The following is a 15,948-nucleotide window of genomic DNA, read 5'->3' as shown; positions in this document are numbered from 1 at the left end:
TGGCTTCTGCTGGGTTCTGGCCAATCCGAGGAAAGAAGGGTTGGGATAACACTCTAGCCAGCAGCCCCATGCCTTGATGAGGCAAAAGCCGAGCTTCTGGGGCATGGATCTTTCGGCCTTAGCTTCCCAAGTGTTGGGATTACAGGTATGTATCTCCGTGTCTGGCTTCATGACTTCTCAATAACAAATCCTTAATTACCGTGTGGGCTGAGCAATGGCCTCCAAAATACCCAGGGCCTTGCACTGGGCCCTGGTGGCTGTGAGCTTGCGGGGACAAATGTGCTGAGGGTCTTGAGAGTCATTGCAGCCACAGGAAGCTCAGAAAATGCAACAGAGGGCTGAGAGTAGTGGTGGCCAAAGGTTGATTTTGGTTTTAGGGTGGGCAAAATGGGTCAGTGAGTAAAGACATCTGCCACCATATCTGATGATGAGTTTGCCTTGCAGAGCCCACATGGTTGGAGGAGAGAACCAACTCCCGCAATTGTCCTCTAACTGCCTCTTGCACGGGTAGCACATGTCTTTCCCCCGACCCCACACTAAATAAAATTAAAGTTTAAAAAGTAAGTTTTTGCTGGACACAGTGGTGCACGCCTGCAATCCTGAATTCAGGAGGCTGAGACAGGAAGACGGCAAGCTTGAGGTCATCCTGGAAGACACAGGGAGAATGTCCCCAAATCCCAAACCAAGCCAGCCAAGCAGCAATGCTTTTACTTATTTAGCTTCTCCTTGTACTTGTTACTAATTTTGTGTCCCCAGTTGGAGACTTAAAGTAATATGAATGCAGTTCCGGGGTCAGAAGTAAAATGTCTGTCCCTGGGCTAGAGTCCAACAGTGGGGCCAGTTCCTTCCCAAGACTCCTGTCTCACGCATTTCACTCTGGAGAGGGAGTGTGGGGTCCTTCACCTCTCAGAGCCAGCTGGGGCCTCCTGCCTCCCACCGCTTCTGACTTCTGCCTCTTCCTCATGTTATGCCTTTGTGTTGGTTAGTGTTAGGTCAACTTGACACAAGCTCCAGTACTTTTAGGAGAGGGTACCTCAACTGGAAAAAGGCTGCCACCAAGTTGGCCTGTGGTACATTTTCTTGATTGATGAGTGATGGGAGGACCCAGCTCACTGTGGGTGGGGCCACCCCTGAGCAGGTGCTTTAAGAAAGCTGCTGAGCAAGCTATGGAGGTCAAGCCAGTAAGCAGCACTCCTTCATGGCATCTGCATCAGCTCCTGACTCCAGATTCCTGCCCTGTTTGAGTTCCTGCCCTGACTCCCCTCAATGACAGACTGTGTTTGGGTCTTGTAAGATGAAATAAACCCTTTCCTCCCTAGTCACTTTTTGTCATGGTGTTTTATCACTGCAACAGAACTCCCAACTAAGACACTCTCTGACCTTTCTGCTCCTTCTCTTAAAGACTTCTCAGGTTGCACTGACTGACCCGGATGGTCCAGGCTTACCTCCAACCTTAAGACCTTCAACAACTGTCACATCTACAAAGATCCTGCTGTCATCTGGGACAGACAGTCACAGGTTCTAGACACAGGCACGGGGTCCTGGGGGAGACAGCACTGAAGGTGTTTCCAGGCCCCTGCTGTTGAGAAAGGCCTCTGCACCTGGTTGGAACTTAGGCAGGTGCTAGACAACGGGACGCTGAGTGGTCCTTGTGAAGAGTAAACTGGGGCCCTGAATTACATCAGCAGATGGATCATTCAGAGCTCAGCGCACTGCCCTGCAGCTCGCTGTCCCACAGGAGGGTCAGTCTGTCCCCACCTGAGTCCGCAGACCTTGATGACCTTAAGCATGACAGCCACATACCACAGCTCTCCAGCCACCAGCCCCTCCCTGAAGGATTCTTCCTGGCTATTCTTTCCTCAAAGGAATCTTGAAAAAACAGGGCTAGGACACTTGCTTAGATGCCATCAGACCCCAGTGTGGGAACATCCACAGCCACCGGACTCAGCTTTTTCAACAGAGCAAATGCAGGTAGATTATGAAGCCTGACAGTTACTGGGGAATTCACATAGCAGGTCACATGGCTTCCTGCCTTTTCCTGCCTGGGTCTTCATGAGCTCTGTTTGGGGAAGAGCTTTGCTGGTGGAGCCAGCTTCCCACTTCTGTCTGTGTCCTACCTTCAGGTGCCAACCCTTGTGCTGGGCTTGACTCCTGAGTCTGTGGCTAAGTGGGTCTGAACCCAGACTATGTCTGGATTTTGTAAGCACCTATCCATGGTGCCCTGAACTGTGGTGTCCTAGTGTGCTACTATGTGAAGTATCTATGCATGGAAAGGAATTAAAAACTAGTTAATCAATAGTGCCAGTCATGGGAAGGAAACAGGCACTGGTGTCTAGAGGGGGTGCCAGAGAGGCTGCTGGCTCCCCGATGGTGACCTTGGTGAGCCCTCCCTTTCCCCAAGCCCTGAGTATGATCTTATCTCTCCGTGGCACATGATGATGTCCACTCGTCACTGCCCCCGGGTCCTGGAGCATGGCTAAGCCCGTGCTTCCCCCTCCTGAGGCCTAGGTCTTGTTGGTGAGGTCAGCTGTGCAGGTGGGAGTGGGCTGGTTCCTCCCTTGCCCTATCTCTGCCCAGTTCGTACTGTATTGCTGGATGCTGTACAGGTGCATTTATAGGGCCTGTGCCTCCAGGGTCACTTGGCTGGACCCACAACCACCCCAGCTGGCTGCAAGTCTGACAAGGTGTCCAGGGCAGAATAACCTTGAAAGATCTCATAGACGTTTTTAGGCCAGAAATAGTGAGCTTCCCCCAAGCCTAGTCTTGACTCCTCTGTCCTTAAACTCCAGGTGCCACCAGGCTCCCAGAACTGGTACTGCACTGTGACAAGGTCTTCCTCTTGCATAACCAATGACTGTCAATGCTTGAAGCCCCTCCTGGAAGCCCCAGGCAGAAGTCAGGCCAGTTTGCTTTAACAGGCTGCTCCATAAAGCTGTGGAGGGAATGGTCTCTCTGTGTTTATTGGCTCATGTCCCTGTGGGATATGGAATCACATTGTATGTGATGCCCTTAAAATCAGTCCTTCCAGAAAGACTATGGCCAATAAAACCCACAGGCAGGTAAAATAAAAACAACTGTAATGTGGAAACCAATGGAAAATCTGTCTGACAGTTTCAGTTAGGGTGCTGGACAGACTCACTAAGGTGACACCCCACCCCCACAAAGACTCTTGGCTCAAAGTGAGGACTGAGTGCACCCTGGAGGGTGGGTCCTAGCATCCAGCCAGAGAGAGGGTCATAACAACCCTCTTGCTCTCTGAGTGCTGTACCACAAGGTATGTGAAGGAGAATCTTGTTCACAAGAAAATGCCAGGAGGAATGAAGGCCAGAATCTGAACTTTACCATTTCTCCTTTCCCAGTGTAAAATGCAGGAGGAGGCAGGAGGATCAGGAGTTTAAGGTCAGCCTTGGCTGCACAAGTTTGAGGACAATGTGATCTAGGAGAGACCCTGTGGAGGTTGTCTCCAAAGGGTTTGGTCCTCTGCCCTAGGTGACTGATGGACATGCATGTGTCCAGGGAGTGTGCTGGTAGCACTCACCCACCTTCACCACGGTGACCATTCCCTCATTGGTGACAGGGTCTGTGCGGACAGTGAAGTGTCCCGAGGGGTCCCCACTGATGATTCGGTAGACCGCATTCCAGTTGGGTGAGTGAGGCTGATCTCGGTCCATTACTGTGAGGTTGGCTACTACTGTCTCCACACGGTTTTCAGGAACCTCTCCTGCAAACTGCAAAATGTAAGAAAGAATATTAGGACATCATATAGAGCCCGGGGGGCCAGACTCCCTGGACCCAGCCAATACTGGGGAGCAGCAGGGTCACCACTGTGGAGGAGATGTCCTAGGTGGATGGGGCAGCTGGTATTCACTGTGATGACAGAGTGCCCTGGCTTCTCAAGCCGAGGACCAGCAGCGTCTGAGGCTCCCTTCTGCTCACATTTACCCAGAACGAGCCTCACCCAAGCAGCAAGCTCTTGCACAGGCTCCCCTCCTATACTCAAGCTTTTCTCATGTTCACGAAGGATCAATGGCAGGCGGCTGGGATCGATATATGGTGGAAAGCGGGGGAAGCAGGAGTCTGAGAGTGGCAGCTGCCAGAGGCTTCTGAGAGAAGTATGTCCTGGCTCCTGCCACCATCAGGCCACTGCCTCAGGTGGCTTGGTGTCAGCCACTGTGGCCATTGACCAAACATGGAGGTGCTAAGCTCTCTAATGCTAAAGTACAGTGAGCTTGCAGTGTACACCTTCGAAGGCCCCATGGCCTCACTTGGAGTGGGGGAAGGGTGTGTCTGACTTAGGAATCTGTGTCCCCTCCCAGCTGTGACCCACTGCTGGACTGGCTTCTAGGTTCTTTCTCAGCAGCTCTGGGCACACATGCCCCGCTGTCTTGAAATTCACCTTAGTGAGATACATAATTGTCTTGTCAGTTCGGGATCAGACGGGAACCCACTGTGCGTATCCTAAAGGATGTCCCTAAAGTGTTCCCCAGCACTGCTCTGGAATCCTCTTTCTGCGGGAACAATGGTGGAGGCGAGGAGTTGCTGTAGAGCAGAGATTTCATTTGATTTTCAGGCCATGTTCAGCAAGCTGCCCTGGAGCAATAAGGCCCGAGGCTGCGGAAGGTTCCCTTAGGAAGTGCTAGGAGTACAGGGCAGGCAGGCACAGCCCGTTTCCAGAGGGTCGTACTTTCAAACATTTCTCTTGGCTATTTAGCACAGAGGGGCACAAAGCAATCCCAGGGAGGACAGCAGACCCGAGTCCTGGGCACATGTGTCCAGGCTCTGGCTTTCTCACTGGGTTCCCAGGCTCCTCTGTGTGGTTGGGGGTCATTGCTGGTGGCCTCCACAGTGAGAGTCCCGCCTCGTGCCACTGACACTCTGAATTAGCAATAGAGTCACCATAGTGTCTGAGTGTCCCACACCATGATATGGGGAGTTTTCCTTGGAGGGAGATCACAGGAGCTTGTGGGGGGGCAATGTTGCAGGCTGAGTCATGTCTCCCAAATTTATATGTTGAGGCCTTTAGCCCCAGCGCCTCAGCCTGTAACTGTGTCTCAAGAGGTGTTAGCACGAGGCTGGGAGCTGTCCTCACCCAGCCTGTGTGGCACCCTTGTGGAGAACAGTCCCCAGCGGCACAGGCATTGAGGGTGTATTAGTTACATGCTATATCCCAGGTTACTGGGGTAGGAGCCTCTAGAAGAGCCTTGGCTCTTAAGTTCAGTGGACTCTTGCCTCTGGGGAAATCATTCCAGCCCTGGCGAGTGATTGGTGCCTGCCCGCTCTGGTTTGGATGAGAGTCTTCTGAGGTCCCTAGCCCGTGGCAGTGTTGGGAACAGAGTAGAAACTATTATAGTAGGCATGGGTTAGTGGGAGGGAGTCAGGTCACGGGGTGGGGTTGTGCTCTTGGGGGGGCTATGGAGACCCTGACCCCTTTTTGTCTTCTTTACTTCTTGGTGACTAATGGAGCAGTTTCCTCTGCTTTGTGCTCCCCAGTTCCCGTGATCTATGGCCTCAACACAGGTCCACAGCGACTATGGGCGGAAACCTCTGGAAACGTGAGTGGAAATAAGCTTTTCCTCTTTGTATACCAACGATCTCAGCATCATAGTGACAGAGAGCCGATACCATGTGCTCAGCAGAGCCTGGCTGAGTGCCCTTTGATGGGCACTGTCCTACTGTGTGCTGCCCCTCGTCCTGCGGGGCGGTGACCTATGGGAACACCATGACCTTACTGCCCCCTTTCAATCATTTATCTTTGTGCCACTCACACCTGTGAGGGGACAGACCATCTTGTACAGGCAAACAGCAAACGTCCCTGTATTGGGCTGCGTAGGCTGGGCCTGCATGACTCTGCCTCCCTTTACAAGAGGAGAGACAGAGTGTAGGAAACTTTGGTGATTACTCCTGCTTTTTACTGCTGAAGGCTGAGCTGGGCTAGGACTGCCCTTGTCTGTAGGTAAAGCCTCTGCTTGTTGTTCAGGGGCAAGCTTCCTAGGACCAGTGATGCTCCAACCTTGCCATAAATCACACACTAATGTAAAATGTGGACAAACTTTCTGGGCTCAGAGAGGTCTGGACATCAGCCAAGGCCACACAGCGAGAAGGCATCAAGAGTAGCTGAAGAGTGACTGTGTGGTTGGGAGGGGCAGGGCTTAGAGGAAGGCCACAGTCGCTGGGTCTCAGGGTTCCTCTATGCACTGGGATCTGTGCATGGGGTGGGCTGGAGGCTCCTGGGGCATGGTCTGAAGGTTGTTTTCCAGCCCCTCTGGAGGGGGGTGCTGATGGCAGGGTGGCCCTGGACGAGCTATGGGCTCTGCCCTGCAGGGGGCACTGCAGCTGCTTAGGAGCAAGAAGAAAACAACTTCTAATTAACACTTAAGAACAGGAATTGGAACTGGCAAGTCCCTGCATCTCTTTAGCTTTGCATGATTGTTTTTGATTAAGCCAACCTGCCCGCACACTCCCACCGTGAAGCAAAGACGTATCCCAGGGCACCTGCCTGCCACTCATCTGGATGGGGCCTGGCAAGGGCCACCTGGAGCGCAAGTATGTACAGCTGTCTATGGAGAGCACACTGAAGAGGGGTGTAGAACTTGGCGTGGGAAAGTGTTCTGTACTCATGGGACTTCAGACTGCCACCTGCGCGTCCCTCCTTGCCCTTCATGTCCCAGGGAAGCAGGCGTCTCCACCGTCCTTCGTGGGTTTCATGGAGGCAGGACCAAGCCCTGAAATGAGCTTTGTGCATTGTGCTCCAGCTGTGACCCTCCATCTGCCTGTAGCAGCATGTGCTGGCTGGGGTCATAAGGATTTCTTCTGTGTCCCAGAATAAAGAGAAGACGCTGCTCTCTCCAGAGCTCCTGTCCTCTCACCTACCTCTCACAGATGACAGGGGGACCTTGCAGGGTGTTTGCTGTGGGACTGATGCATGAGAAGGAAGAAGTTCAGTTAGATTGTAGGTGGTGGTCCAGGCCAGACAGAGCTCAGACCCTGGGTGAACCGGTCCATCGGTGGCAGAATGCCTCCTGCTGAGCTCAGGCGAGGAGAACTTCCCTGGAGCTATTGTGGAAGGGCACTGGGTGCTAGGGACATGTTAGTTTCTCACTGTGGACTATGGTCACCTTCAGACAGTACTGTAGGGCCTGGGCAGCAGGTGCTGGAGCCCTCACCCTGGAGTCTGAGCTGCCAGCTTGGGTCCTGCTAAATCTGACCTGAGACAATCTCATAGATAGTCCGAGACAGGATTCATCCATTTGACGTAGGAGTAGGGGCTTGCTGGCTCTGCTGATCTATGGGGTCTCCTGTCCTTTCCAGCCAGTGTAGCTTCTTGGAGCTCTTGGAATGAGCAAGGTGACATGGGCCCTATTTCCAGATGAGGAGAATGGGGTTTGTGGAAGGACTGGGAGACAGGCTGGGTCCTTGAGCACCACACACCACCCTCTGAAGCTCCTTCCGATATCATTAGTCTTCGATGAAACCCTCCTCCTGCAGGCATGCTCCTCCAGAGCCCCCAGGCCACTGTGGTGTGCCATTTCCTCTGCTGGGGACGGGCCCAAAGCTGAACTCTTTTGGCTTCTCTCTGGCCTGGTTCTCATGGTGACCATACTGTTCCAAGGCTGCCTCCTGAGGGTAGGTGGGGGAGGGGCTGATGTCCGGAGAGCTGTGTGATTCCTGCACCCAGTATCTATACTCTAGCATTCTGGAATGGGCATAAGGGTGTGTTCCTGGGAGCACAGGTGGCCTGACTTAGTAGAGGGTCTGAGCTCCATGTGATTGTCCTGGAACCCCACAGCACCGATGCCTGGCTTAGGAGTCCTGTCCTGACCCCCCCCCCCCGCCCCCAGCAACTTAACACAAGCTAGAATTATTTGGGAAGAAGAACCTCATTTGAGAAAATACCTCTATCATATTACCTGTAGGCAAGTCTACAGGCCATTTCCTCGATTAATGGCTGATGTGGGAGATCCCAGTCCACTTTTGGGGGTGCACCCCTTGGCTGGTGGTCCTGGGTACTATAAGAAAGCAATCTGAGCAAGCCATGAGGAGTAAGCCAGTAAGCAGCATTCCTCCATGGTCTTTGCTTCAGTTCCTGCCTCCAGGTTCCTGCCCCAAGCTTCTGCCCTGACTTCCCTTGGGCAGAAACTGTAGATCTGTGATCAGAATGTGTAAGCTAAATTAACCCTTTCCTCCTCAAGTTGCGTTTCATCATGGTGTTTTATCACAGCAATAGAAACCTAATTAAGACAAGTGGGTTTGTATCTGATTGTGGTACTAGCTCTGCTCCTGACAAGGCCACCTTGGATGCATTCCCTGCCCTCCTGCGATGGCTGTGGCAAAGCATGGTCCAGACCAGGGGTGGCCCCAGTGTGGGCCTGGCTCTAGCTGTCTCTGCCAGCTGCACCGTCACAGAAGGCAGTTGCCAGGCTGAATGCTGCCCACCAAACCCTCTAGAAGCCTGTCCAGGGTAGGAGCCAAATCAGGGTGTCACTTGCAGGGTTAGTGGCTGCTTCCCTGGAGCCTGGCCCTCATCTTTCTTCGTGGTGTCTGATAGAGGGAGAGCAAAGAGATTGAATCCAGAGAGAGGCCCCTCAAGCTTTCTCAAGGTCTCCTTGGCCAGTGCACCAGTGTTTCTTCAGGGCGAGCAGCCTGGCCAAACCCTCTACTTCTCCTTCCTTCCCCTGTTGCTTGTGGTGAGGGACGGGACTCACACAGTCTTCAGGGGGCCTGAGCAGCGCCTGTTGTTGGCCATCTACTGTTTGGCCACTAGATGGTGCTGTGGTCCAAGAGACCAGGAAGAGGGTCATGCCTCTGCCTGGGCTCCAGCCTCCTAGGTGCCTTCACCTTAGGCAGACAGTTTTCCCCCTCTCTCATCTCCACAAGGCAGCCACTTTCAGAGTTCAGTCCCAGTTGCTCCCTGTGGGCCCATGTCTTGGCCTACCACTGCGGCTACTCGCTGGTTGGGGACCAGAGGCTGATGGGGTAGACTGGTTGGGGCCTGATGAGAGTGTGCCTGGCAGTCTTTGTTACTATTATAGACACACGTTCCTCTTCACTCTGCCTCCGAGTGACCTTCTGATCGTCCCCTCTGCACATCCCGGCCAGACACCTGCAGCCTGCCATCTCTTCAGGGCTGGGCTGGACTATGTGTTCACAGAGGGGCAGGGACCACTTGGGGCACGGCGCTGTTCACCCATCCGTGGACTTGGGAGTCGTGGAGGTGGATGCTAGCAAGAAGAGAGATGTCACCGGGTGGCGGTGACACACACCTTTAATCCCAGCACTGGGCAGGCAGAGCCAGGTGAATCTCTTTGAGTTCAAGGCCAGCCTGGTCTACAGAGTGAGATCCAGGACAAGCACCAAAACTACATGGAGAAACCCTGTCTCGAAAAATAAAATAAAAAATAAAAATAAAAAAAAGACATGTCTGAGGCCAAAGACCCACAGAATGCGGGGAGGCTCAGAAGTGGTTATCACATCTGCTGGGGCCCTGAGAGAGCCTAAGGGTGTCACAGGCAGGGACACTCCCTGCAACATGGCTGTTCCATGGGAGTCCAGGGGAGAAGGGGGTCATGTGATTTACAGACCTTCTCTCTCAGAGTGGGGCAGGGTCTGTTCTTCTGACCCGTGGTTGGAGGCTCACAGTGGACTTTCTGTACCATAGTTGGGTGAATACATACATGTGTGTTCAGCAAGAACCCTTGACTTCTAAGGTCCCAGTATCCCAGTGTCTAACCCAGTATTTACCAGTTCCTTATCTGGGGATGGGAACCACATGGGGCCAGTCACTGTCTAGTGAGGACCAAGATAGACAGGGGATCTTTGCTTCAAGGACACACATGCTCATAGCCAAGGCCCTGCTGGGCATCTGCCAAGCAAGTGCCCACTGCACAGCCACACAAGCCTCCCTGAATACATGACAGCCTGATTGGTCACCTTCTCCAGACCTTACAAAGACCTCAGCAAGTTATCAGCCAATCATTTAATCTTGGGGAGCACCAGACCCTTAGGGCTACCTTCCACAAGAATATCTAGGCCCATTCTTTCCCATTAGAGATGGCTGGCATGGTGTTTCTCTCTGCCAGTCACCTGTGCCTCAGTATTTGTTATCCATGATCCATTCAGCTCTTCCATTGGAACTCTTGCCCACTGAGAGGGAAGTGCCAGCTTGGGGCTGGCATCTCTGTGAGGGTGTGAGGTACTTACTGTGCTTGTGGTGAATTCTGGAGGGTTGTCATTTACATCTGTCACTGTGATGATGGCAGTGGCTGTGTTCGAGAGACCATAGTTAAGGTTTCCTTCCATGTCAGTGGCCTGGATGATGACCGTGTACTGTTGGACTTTCTGGAGGGAAAAGGCAATGGTCAGTTTGGGTTCGGTAGGTGGGGAATGCAGGCCTCTTCAGTGGGGTTCATCCTTGGCACAGGCTGCCTGGGACTTCGTGGAGCTGTGGAACCTGCTGTTGCCTTGTGATAGGTGCCTGTGGCAGGAAGAGGCCAACTGTATTTGTATCTTAGCAGCCTGCAATGGGTACAGTCACTTTTGGTGTTGAGGCAGAAGGGACAGATCAGGGTTCAGAGGGACCTGCACTGTCTTCAGTGTGGGGTAGCTGGGAGGACAGCCTTCCAGATGAAGGGCCAGGCTAAGGGATGTCACTGTGGAGTAAAGCTGAACTGGAGTCAGGGAAGGAATGGCAGGTTAACGAATGGCAAGACACAGCAGTGTGGTTCACGAGCTCCACAGTGAAGAAGTGAGCAGCCGGGCACAGGTGTGCCGCTTGAAAGGTGAGCAAAGGATGATGACATACTGTATCAGGCACCCACCGGGGGAGTCACATGGCCCTCCCCTGCTCACTGCCTGCACTGAGAGGCAGAAGCACTGACATCACACACTTCTGACCAGAGGTGTCATGCTGTGGGAGTGACCACTTCTGACCAGCTTGAGAGGCAGCCCTGTGGGGACCCTGTCACCTCTCACTGGCACTACTGGGAGATAGGGTAGAAAGGGCCCCTCTGGAATGTCCTCCAAATGCCTTCAATATCCGTTCCTGCTCTCCTAAAAGGTTAGAAAATGGAAGTTCCCACCACTTGACTCAGAGAAGTGTGTGTGAGTTCCATACATTGGCTCCAGAGAAATTATAAGCAGCGAATGGGTCACAAAATCCCTCTGTCTATTCATCCGCCATCCCTCCATCTACCCATCCTTCCCTCCACCCATCCTTTCATCTATTCACACATTCCTCTACCCATCCCTCCACCCATCCTTCTCTATCCATCTGTCCTTCCCTTCCCCTCACTCCTTCTGTCTGTGTCCCTTCCCCTTCCTCTCTTTGTCCCAGCACAGCCAACCTGGCACCTGGAGAGGGGTAAATACATGGGTCAAACTCAGCACTGCTGCTGGTGTGTGGCACTGGAAAGGATAAACAGAAACATAGAGGCATATGCTTATTATATATGAACACATGTGCTTGCATGTGTGTGCACATGAATGCCTGTGGACATGTAGGAATGTGTGCAATCTGTATGCATGTGTATGTGTATATTCATGTGTGTACACACCTGTAGGTCTCTGTGCATGTGTGTATAGTGTGTATGTGTGTGTATGGCAGCCTGCCACTAGAGGGTGAGCTGGGCTTGCTTTTGGACAGCAGGACCCTGAGAGGGAAGCTAGTCCTGTAAGATGGGAGAAATACTGCAGGGACCCAGAAGAAGCCTGGATCGTCACGGCCAAGGCAGGCCAGCCATGCTCTAGAGTCTACTGCCTGCCTCTGAGCCCATGTGGACCTCAGTTTGGTAGTCTCTGTCCCTGTAGTATCCCTCCATGGAGACAGAAGGAGGTGCTGGGCACAGTGGCATGCTGTGTTCAGGATCACCCCCATTGGTCAACTGCTTTCCTGTGGAACCCCTTCCCCAGCTCCCATAGGTACAGAGAGCAGGGCAAGTGCCCCTGGAGCTGGCTCCAGTATCAGCAGTGGAGCTGCAGTGACTTCATTAAAAAACGATTTAACCATTTTCAAGTTTGAGAGCAAGAAGATAACCAGAGAGCAGCCATCCCTAGGGCTTTCACTCACCTCCCTGAAGCCCAGCATGCAAATTCTGCAGAACATCCATCAATAATGCATCGGTCGGCCTGTCCTAGAAAGCACCAAAGCTTCCCCAGCACATCCTCATATGCAGCATTCCCAGCATGCTCCCGTATGCAGCACCCCCAGCATGTCCACTGTTGTCCAGCTGGGTGTGTTCTGTAGGTCAGGCCAAGCCCATGTCTGGGACCTCCCAACTTCCCCTCCAGTGAGTATTGAGACTGTTTCACCCACAAGGCTGCAAGCATGCCTCCTACTCATTCTGGGCTCTCTGACCCTAGTAGGGGTCAGTACGGGGGGTATAAATTGAGGCGCAGAGCCTCATATAGAAACACACAGAGCCCCTGAGTCCCACTGAGGCCAAAGCCGTTGCTGGTCACACTCTGCTCTGAGAGGGTCTCTGGTCAGAGCTGTTCTGGGTCAGCTTCCCATGGTTTCTAGGGCTCATTCCCCTTGGGCTTTCCCACTGGTCACGGCTGGAACCCTTGCCTCCTCAGACACTGAGGAGCGGAGCAGCTGAGGCTGTCCCCTTGTGGCTCAGTATCTAGAGGCTGCTGTGTGCCCAAGAGTAATGAAGGGGTTTGTGGGGCCGCTGTGGGGCAGAGGGGCATGAAAGCACCGTGGAGACGGAACAGTTGGACCTCAGGTTGGCATGCAACCTGGAAACCCCACTCCTGGGTGTGTATCTAAAGGCCCCAAACAAGTGTTCACACAAACGGGGTACACCAGTGTGCACACGGCACCATCCACAAAGGCCAACCAGCCCATGACGGGTACTTGAAACATGGTGTGTCCACATGATGGAGTATTACTCAGCTATGAAAAGGAAAAGCATTTTGACACCTAGTATGCCCAGATGAACCCCAAAGCCATTATGTCAGGTGAAAACAGCCAGGCCCACCAGCCACAAGGATAGCCTCATTAGGGAGACGTGTTCACAACAGACAAGTCCACAGACAGCAGAGGCTGTCTACTGGGGTAGGAGAAAACGATGAATGGGGTGACATCAGCACAGTAGGGCTTCTCTTAGGGGTGGTAAAAATGCCCAGGAGCTAGGCAGAAGTGATGGACGTGCAACCCTGTGTAAGCCGAGTGCACTAAGAGGGTGAATTCCACAACATGTAAATAATAGCTCAGGGCGCCAGCACTAGACTGCACACGTGTCCCCGAGAAAACACAACTCTTCTCAGTGGGGTGCACACAGCTCTTCCTCCCCACTACTGCTGCCTGTGGGGAACCAATGCAGGCTGTAAGCCTTGGCCTTGGAACACTATGGGGTGGGCTACCCAGCTCTGCTTCATCAGCCACCCTGTCTCTTGGGACCCTGAGGAGACTCTGCTCACTATCCTCCATGGTTGCTAGGGGAATGCTGTTGGGGGTCCCAGGCTTCCACAGAGCCTCACGGTGACACTTAGAGCAGGCTGAACCCTGTCATGGAGCTGTCCTGACCCCCTGCAGGTTGCTTTACCTATTCTGCTGCATCCCAGTGGAAGGAGGAGGTGATTCCTGTGTGCACAGACTGCCTGGGTCACATGAGTCTCCCTCAGCCCTGGGTCCCAGCAGCAGTGGCCTACAGTGTGGGAGAGTCTTTTGCCATGTCCAAGCTTTGGAGGCTTCCTTGCTTAGGGGTGGAATGGGGAAACTATGTGCACATCTCACAGGGTACCCAGGTTGACTCTTGGTGAAGATTTGGCACCAAGAAGTTGCCTAAGTGCAGAGCTAAGGCCACCAGCAGAGCTCCCAGCAAGGGTGGATACAACATGGCCTGTGTCTTAGGCAAACCTCCACTGACTTGCTACAGTCCCTGAAATCTGGGCTTCCCTAGTTCCCTCACTCTAGGATATGAGTGAAAACCAGGCTCTGGGGCTGGAGAGATGGCTCAGTGGTTAAGAGCATGTACTGCTCTTGCAGAGGACCCGAGTTTGATTCCCAGAACCCACATCAGGTGCCTCACTCCAGCTCCAGGGAATTGAACTCTTCTGACCTCTGCAGGTGGGCCTGCACTCACTTGCACACACACACACACACACACACACACACACACACGCACAAATACTCCATGTAATTAAAAATAATAAAATAAATCTTTAAAACAGCCCCCTCTCCCCAGTCCTGCCTGAAGCTTCTAGCTGCTGATCAAAGGACATGTTTCTTGCCGACACGTCAGCATTGCTTGCTGCAGCCTGGGGTGGGGACTCTCTGCTCCACCCCCTGGGGGGTGCTACAGAACCACTCAGAGCTCCTACCTGCCTAGTCCTGCTGCCAGCTCCTGACATTGCCTGTATGACTCCTGAGGGGCTCCCCTCCTTTTTCCTCCCAGCCAGCAGCTCTTTCTGCTGCATCAAAAGCAGAGAAAATGCAACTCTTCTCAGAGGGTGCACACAGCCCCTCCTCCCGACTGCTGCTGCCTGTGGGGAGCCAACAGCCTAGCAAGCCTCAGGCTGGACACGATGGAGTCAGATCCTCTTCTCTGTTCTCACCAACCTCTGTCTCTCTCCCTCTCTTCTCCATTGGGCACTACCCATGGCATTGAAGGCTGTGGACTCTGCAAGGAATGAGGCTGGAGTGGCAGGAGCGTCCCTGCTTCAAGCCCAGAGGGCTGAGGGATCTAGGTGCCTTCTCAGCCCATTCTGGCAACTCCCTCCAGCTCTCCGGCGCCTCCTCCAGGCTGATGACTGAAATCGCAGGCTGAACACCGCTCTCCTTCCCTCTCCCCTTCTTTCTCACCCTTGAGGTTCCTGTCTTTCCAAGGCTGATTCTAGGACAGCTCTTCCCAAATGAGGACTGTTGACATTTGTAGCTGGGTGACTCTCTGTTGTTGAATGTCCCATGCTCTATGGGGGTGCTGGGCAGTATCTGTAGACCCTGCCCATGGGAGTTAGGAGTCAATCACAGACACCAGCAGTGTAGTAATATCCCAAGGGGACGTTGTTCGAGAAGCAGGGCTCTAAGGAAGGAGGCAGGCAGTAAATAAAGGAAAATGATCACTTCAGATAATGGCAAGGGCTGTGCAACCATGGACAGAGGATGGTAGGCATGGGGTGCTAATTGAATTAACCACCTCTGGTTAATATGCTCGGGGAGAACTGTTGCCAGAAGAGGGAATACTTTCTGCTAAGGCCCTGGGGAAGTGTGTGTGTGTGTGTGTGTGTGTGTGTGTGTGTGTGTGTGTATGTGTGTGTGTGCGTGTATGTGTATGTGTGTGTGTGTGTGTGTGTGTGTAATGCTTTCTGCTAAGGCCCTGGGGAAGTGTGTGTGTGTGTGTGTGTGTGTGTGTGTAATGCTTTCTGCTAAGGCCCTGGGGAAGTGTGTGTGTGTGTGTGTGTGTGTGTGTGTGTGTGTGTGTAATGCTTTCTGCTAAGGCCCTGGGAAAGGTGGTGTGTGTGTGTGTGTGTGTGTATGTGTGTGTGTGTGTAATGCTTTCTGCTAAAGCCCTGGGGAAGTGTGTGTGTGTGTGTGTATGTGTGCGTGTGTGTGTGTGTGTGTGTGTGTGTGTGTGTGTGTGTGTGTAATGCTTTCTGCTAAGGCCCTGTGGAAGGTGGTGTGTGTGTGTGTGTGTGTGTGTGTGTGTGTGTGTGTGTGTGTATGTGTGTATGTGTTTGCATGTATATGCTCCAGCAAGTTTGACCTGTGATGGGGAGTGCAGTCTTGAGGATGTAAAGGGATCAAAAGCAGAGTCTAGAATTACTCAGAGCAAGACAGGACACCATGGGGAGGTTAGAGGTGATGAGCATGGTCAGATCTGTGTCTGCACAGAAGGCTGAGGGACCGCAGAGTGAGGACAGAAGGAGATGGGAACAGCTCAGCTCAACTGGGCTAGTGAGTGTCACCTGTCTGTGTGGCCTTGACCCAGCGTGGGGTCTAGAGTGAGACCT

At 53.0% G+C, this 15,948-nt stretch overlaps 1 protein-coding gene across 2 annotated transcripts in view; it reads right to left on the bottom strand.

Annotated features, from left to right (window-relative positions):
- The window catches only part of Cdh4 (cadherin 4), a 503,129-nt gene that overhangs the window by 14,831 nt on the left and 472,350 nt on the right, over positions 1–15,948 (bottom strand). For both annotated transcript variants that reach the window (XM_059262058.1, XM_059262057.1), the window contains 2 exons: positions 10,198–10,335; positions 3,543–3,728 (listed from right to left, as the gene is read on the bottom strand). In XM_059262058.1, the coding sequence (XP_059118041.1) occupies positions 3,543–3,728; positions 10,198–10,335 (324 nt within the window). The remainder of the gene's footprint in view (positions 1–3,542; positions 3,729–10,197; positions 10,336–15,948) is intronic.

The sequence above is a fragment of the Peromyscus eremicus genome, chromosome 4 (assembly GCF_949786415.1).
Source record: "Peromyscus eremicus chromosome 4, PerEre_H2_v1, whole genome shotgun sequence".
NCBI classification, from domain to species: Eukaryota; Metazoa; Chordata; class Mammalia; order Rodentia; family Cricetidae; genus Peromyscus; species Peromyscus eremicus.
The sequence above is the reverse complement of the archived record's forward strand: the minus strand, read 5'-3'. Positions and strand labels throughout refer to the sequence as shown.